At 50.2% G+C, this 6,548-nt stretch overlaps 1 protein-coding gene across 3 annotated transcripts in view; it reads right to left on the reverse strand.

Moving 5' to 3' along the window:
* Positions 1 to 842, reverse strand: part of LRRFIP1 (LRR binding FLII interacting protein 1) — a 155,165-nt gene extending 154,323 nt beyond the window's left edge. For all 3 annotated transcript variants that reach the window (XM_064286484.1, XM_064286480.1, XM_064286467.1), the window contains exon 1: positions 730 to 842. In XM_064286484.1, coding sequence (XP_064142554.1) covers positions 730 to 825 — 96 coding nt within the window. In that variant the 5' untranslated portion in view covers positions 826 to 842. The remainder of the gene's footprint in view (positions 1 to 729) is intronic.
* Positions 843 to 6,548: the final 5,706 nt, after the last annotated feature.

The following is a 6,548-nucleotide window of genomic DNA, read 5'->3' on the forward strand; positions in this document are numbered from 1 at the left end:
GAAGCTGCTGTCACCAATCTGCTGAACATCTTTCCGATGTCACTTAACTCATTCAACCTCAATGTGGGATCCACGTGGGAGGAAAAAGCCACTTCTCCAGCCCTGTGGACGCACAGAGCACACCGACGTTCATCACCAATGGGATCCTTATAACAAACTCTGCCCGGGAAACTCTGGGGGACCCGTCAGTGTGCCCCGATCGATTTCATCTTCAGTCCAGAAACAAGACACACTGTGACGCCCAAGACAGTGACCCCCACGTTCATCCTCAAGCTGCGCCTCCAGTCACGATCTAGGAGAACAGTCCCCACAGTCCCTGGGCAATTTCGGCAGGGCCATGTGGTCCCAGGGAGCGCCCACGGCCTCAGGGCCGGGCCTACCATCCTGCCCCCCACCTGCCACGATGCGGCACCACAAAGTGGGGACACTGGCCCCCACCTCCAGGGCCAGCCCACCCTGGGCCGTCTGTAGTGTCCCCGTCCGGCTCGCTGCGGGGGGGCGGCGGCCGACGAGGGTGGGGCGGGGGTAGTGTCGCCGGCCGGTCCCTGGGCCGAGGACGCGCGAGACCGCGAGCCGCGCCCAACGCTCCAGGCCTGCGCCCCTGCCCGCACCGCCGGGCGGATGGACAGACAGTGGACACGCGGGCGAACCCGCGCCTGCCGGTTGCCGAACCCCGGGTGCCGCCGGGCACATAACGGGCCGGACCGGCTTCGCGCGCCCCGGGCTCACCTCGCGCGCGATCTGGTTCAGCGCGTCGTCTTCGGCCGACAGCCGCTCCCGGTTGGGGAGCCGCTTGCGGCCCGAGCCCTGGGTGCCCATGTCCATCGGCCGCGTCGCCGCACTGCCGCGGCCCCGCCGCCCAGCTCCGGCCCGGCCTCGCCTCGCCCCACCCTCCGCCGCGGCGTCATGGCGTCAGCGGGCGCGGGGACGCCGGCGGGCCGGGGGGCTGAGGGGCTGAGGGGCTGGGGGACCCGGGGCCGGGGGGCCGTAGGGGGCCGGGGAGTGCCAGGACGGCGGAGACGGCCAGGGCGCGGGGACGCTATGGGGCCAGGGTTCCTGGGCGCAACGATGGTGGGGAAGCCGGGGTCGGAGGAACGCCAGGGACTTGGAGACACCGGGGAGCGCGGGGACAACGGAGACTCAGGAGCGACGGGGCCTGGGGGCACGCTTGGAGACTAGGGGCTCAGGGACGCCGGTGGGGAAGGTGCCTGGGGTCCAGGGCGCAAGGATGGCGGGGAAGCCGGGATCCAGAGGACTCGGGGACACCAGGGGGGCGTGGTGACAACGGAGACGCGGGGACGGCGCGGCCCGGGGAGAAGACGGGACTTGGGGGTACGCCTGGAGGCTGAGGGTGCGAGGACAGCGGGGGCTCCCAGGGCGCAGGGGTAGCAGGGGTTCAGAGGGACCGGGATTACGGAGCGCAGGGATGGCGGGGAGGCGGGGATCTGGGGGGACGCGGGGGCACCGGGCCCAGGGGGCGAGGAGATGATGTAAACTCGGACACGGGATGGCGGGGGCCGTGGGCCCTGGGACACCAGGGGCCGGGAGCATGGAGAGAGCCTGGAAGGCTGGCCTCTGGAGACGCCTGGAGGCTGGGGGCGCCAGGACGACGAGGGCATGGGGAGAGTGGAAGCTCTGGGGCTCAGAGATGCTGGGGACCGAGAAGAGGGGGGCGCGGGCCCTGCGGAGGCCCTGGAGGTCAATGGAGGCCTGCGGGGACTCTCAGGTCGGCAGGTAAAGGCAGAAAGACCCTCACTGTGGACACCTGCCGAGCCCAACCCCCGCGGGGCGCAGCTGGAAGGCTCCCAGGGGCTTGGGTTGCTGAAGGGGCTTGCGCAAAAGGGTGGGCGACCGGAAGTGCGTTCAGACCCGCGCCCGGGTTATCAGGGTCAGAGGCTGTCACCAATGAGAGTGTGAGACAGGCCCACGGGGCGTTCAGATCCAGCAGGCCCTGCCAGGGCCCAGCTGTGTGCCCTTGGCCAGCCTGCAGAGTGATTGCGTCCGAATTATCGTGCTGACTTAAGCACTTATTGTCTTTACATACCTGTCCTCCCCCCCGCCCCGCAACGTGTTTCTCCCTGAAAGCCGAGACTTGTCACTTCCCTTCTGTGTCCCCAGCTTCCCGGGAACTGACACATCAATTACTCTCAATAAATACTTGCTGAAAAGGATGAATTCACCTAAGCTCTCTGAAGCTTAGTTCCTCACCCTGAAGGTGGATTTAAAAATAAATTGGAGAATTAGATAAGATTTGCAGAGCCCTTGTGTCCTAGGTAGATGCTGAGTAACTGTTAGCTGGCTGCACTCAATCAGAGGAAGAAAGGTGCAGGCAAAAGCAGGGTCGGGAAAGTGGCTGGTATGTTTGGGATTTGGGGGGAATCTCAGTGTGGCTGGTTCCCGGCAAGGAAGGGTGGAAGGGCGGAGGTGGGAGAGGGGAGGTGGAAGCTTGGACTGAATTCTGGAGGAAAAAGAAGTCATTCCTGCCTGGCTGTGCATGCCCCTGTTTCTAACTAGAAGATGGTACCCCAAAGCACTTGGGTCACCAGCACTACCTAAACTCCTGCCATGTAGTCCTTTCCCTGTTCCCCTTCCCACCTGAACCCCAGACAATTATACTACCTACTACAGACCAGGAGATAGAGAAGATACATCACAGATGTACATCACGGGGCCATCTCCAAGTCTGGTACCAAGCCCTTCACAAAAATATAGGTGTCAACTTAAGGAAGGGTCCGTCAGAAAGTGGAGGTAGCCAAGAGCCTTGGTGAGGAGGCACACATGCTGTTGAACCCACATGGAGCTTCCATCCCTGGCCCAATGCTCCCTTTGTGCAGGAGCTTGATGAGCTGGGGAGAGAAGTTAACGAACATCCAAAGAGGGGTCATCAGTCTGCATGATGACTCTTAGCTTCTCAGACATAACACCCTCTGCAGGTCATTCCCGTGGACCCTGGGGATGACTTGCTCTGGGTCCACTGAGAGAGTCATCCAGGCGGTTTACCCCACATCTCTTTCACTGGTATTCCAGGCTTGCCTCTTCCTAGTCCCTATAATTCAATTAACAGAGGGTGGAAAGACCTCATTTTGGATTACAGATGGAGAGAGGCTGGGGAGCACTACAGCCCCCACAGGGATGGTTTGAAAGTCAGGAGACAGAGAGCTACTCACTGCATAGAGCTTGGAGCCGGAGTCATGCCCAGGGACCTGGCTGAGTTCGTTATGATGCTTGAGGCATCTATAAGATGCTTGAGAGGTTAATGGTTTGCTGTCTATGGTCTGCTGGCCATTTTCAGTTGCCTCTTTCAGTACTTCATATGCAACAGATCCAAAACAGAAAATCGGACCCACCTCCCACCCCAACCCGATTTCGTAATCTAGTCCTTTCCTTTCCAGAATGCCACCATTTCTAGCTACTTTTTCGCATCTCTTGGAGATAAAACTTTGGATTCATCTACCTTCTTTCTCCTCTAAATCCAGTCAGATGCCAAAATTAAGCTTTTCCTTCATTTCTATCTCCCTTCCGAATTTTTGCTGACACCACCACGGTCCGTACCTGGTTCACTTCCTCACCTTACTCATGGATTACCTGCAGCCTCCTGGACTAGCTGTCTGCAAAGTGGATTGCACAAGATAGTCCACTGGGGTACAGGAAGAAAACGCTAGATCTTCTATTAATAGATATTTTAAACTAAAAATAAGAACATGTTCATTATTAACATTTACTATAGGAACTCACTTTAAGTGGTCAGATGCCATGTCGCCATAATACATGAGATATTCCCAGGGCTTGGCGGTAAGGCCCTCTTTCATGTAATAATTTCCAGCATATTCCGATGTATGAGCAGGATTAAATATCAGGAATGAAAGAGGGACATCACTACAGAACCTACAGACACTGAAAGGATAATAAGGGAATATTAGGAACAACTTTATTTTTCAACATAGATGAAAATGGACTAATTCCTTGAAAAATACAACTTGCCAATGTAGAAGAACAGACAGAAAATTTGAGTAGTCTCGTATCTCTCAAAGAAATTGAATTTGCTATTGAAAAACCCTATAGGGAGAACTCCAGGCTCAGATGGCTTCATTGGTGAATTCTATCACACAATTAAAGATGAAATGATATCCATCTTGGAGCCCTGGTGGTGCAGTTGTTAAGAACTCGACTGCTAACCAAAAAGCTGGCAGTTTGAATCCACCAATCTCTCCTTGGAAACCATAGGGGGCAGTTCTACTCTGTCCTATAGGGTTGCTATGAGTCAGAACCGACTTGATGGCAAAGGTTTTTTTTAAATGGCATCTTAGATACATCCTTTCAAATACAGGAGAGAACAATTACCAAATTGCCTTATGAGACCAGTAAAACACTGACATAAAGCTAATAAGGATATTATAAGAAAAAAAAATTCCAGACCAATATACCTCATGAATATATATACAGGCAGTCCCTGGATTATGAATGAGTCCCGTTTCTAATCTTTAAGTTGAATTTGTACATAAGTTGGAACAGTTAGGTATGGTTCATATCTAAGGTCAGCCAAATGTTCGTCTTAGTAAGTAATATATAGCATACCTTCCTATGCATAAAAAGCATTAAAGAAACACTCCCAGATACACGAAAACAGCTTCCAATAATAATACAGTAATAATGTTTTGATGTGCATCACAAAGTAGCACCCATTTGTTATGATGAACCATTGTATGTATCCCAAATTTTTAATACAATAGGCTTTACAGGGGTTGATTTGTAACTATGGGTCGGGCGTTCATAACCCAGGGACCGCCTGTATACATCCATATAGATAGAGATACAGATATATATACATACACGCAGAGATAGCTATCTGCATCTGTCTATATACAACAATCCTCAACAAAATAATAGCAAATAAAGTTGAGCAATATATAAAAAGATGATACATTATGACCAAGTGGGGTTCATTTCAGAAATGTAAGGTTGGTTTAACACGAGAAAGTCTGTCAGTATAATTCAAGCATCATCAGAATAAAAGAAAAAAAAGGATCATCTGAAGAGATGCATAAACAGCCTTTGACAAAATTCAATATACCCATTCAAGATTTTTAAAAAGAAAACTTTCAGCAAACTAGAACTAGAGAGGACTTTCTTGATCTGATTAAGGGCATCTATCAAAAACCTATAGCTAGCATTATATTTAAGGATCACATATGGGATGGCTTCCTTCAAAGACTGGGAGCAAGGCAAAGGTACCTACCCTTGCCGCATCTACTCAATATTGTACCAGAAGTTTTAGTCAGTGCAATCAAACAAGAAAAGGAAATAAAAGACATAAAATTTGGAATGGAATTAGTAAAACTACCCCTATCTATGGATGTCATAATTATGATGTCGAAAAAATTATAAGGAATCTAGGAAACCAATCTAATGGAACTAGTAAGTGAATTGATCAAAGACGCAGTATACAAAGTCAATATTCAAAAACTCAGTTGTATTCTATAACACTACTAACAAGCAATTGAAAAATAAAAATTCTAAAGCTACTACTTACAATACTATTAAAAAATATAAACTATTAGGGATAATTCTCACCCTGAAAAGCATAGAAGGTTGCAGATAGATAAGAAGACCTAAATAAAGTGATCTATGACATTCTATATTAAACCCTCAATAATGTAAAGATGTCACTTCTCCTGAAATTGGTGTATAGAGGCAAAGCAATTCCGGTCCAAATCCTGGGACTTTGTTGGAGAAACCAGGACTGATTCAGCAGTTTATATGGAAAGGACCAAGCCTAAGCAAACCAATCTGAAAAAGAAGAACAAAGTTGGAGATTTTACAGTATCTGATTGTAAGACTTACTATAAAGCTTGTTGCTGTATGCCGCTGAGTTGATATGGACTCGTAGTGACCCTGTAGGACAGAATAGATCTTCCCTCCATAGAGTTTCCTGTCTGGAAGGAGCCCTGGTGGCACAGTGGTTAAGTGTCCAGCTGCTAACTCAGAGTTTGGCTGTTCGAACCCACCAGCAACTCCATGGGAGAAGGCCTGGTGATCTGTTCCCATAAAGATTTACAGTCTTAGAAACCCTATGGGGGCAGTTCCACTATGTCCTATAGGGTCACTACAAGTTGGAACTGACTCAGTAGCAATGGGTTTTTTGGGCTTGGAATCCTTACAGGAACAGAGTGCCAAGTCTTTCCTCCCATAGAATGGCTAGTGGGTTCGAACTGCTGACCTTTCTGTTAGCAGATCAGTACTTAACCATTTTGTTATTGGGGCTCCTTACTATAAACCTACAGTAATTAATTAGTGGGGTACTGGTTAAGGAACCAAGGAACACTCAGGGCTACTGACAAGAAAGAAGTCAATATGGCAGAGACACTGATCTGGACTTTCAGCCTCTAGGACTTTGAGAAAATAAATTTCTGTTCTTAAAAACCACCCCCCTTGTGGTGTTGTGTTACAGTAGCATGAGGTAACTAAGAACAATAGGCTTTACGGGGGTTGATTTGTAACTATGGGTTGGGCATTCATAACCCAGGGACTGCCTGCATATTTATGTATAA

The sequence above is a fragment of the Loxodonta africana genome, chromosome 6 (assembly GCF_030014295.1).
Source record: "Loxodonta africana isolate mLoxAfr1 chromosome 6, mLoxAfr1.hap2, whole genome shotgun sequence".
Taxonomy (NCBI): domain Eukaryota; kingdom Metazoa; phylum Chordata; class Mammalia; order Proboscidea; family Elephantidae; genus Loxodonta; species Loxodonta africana.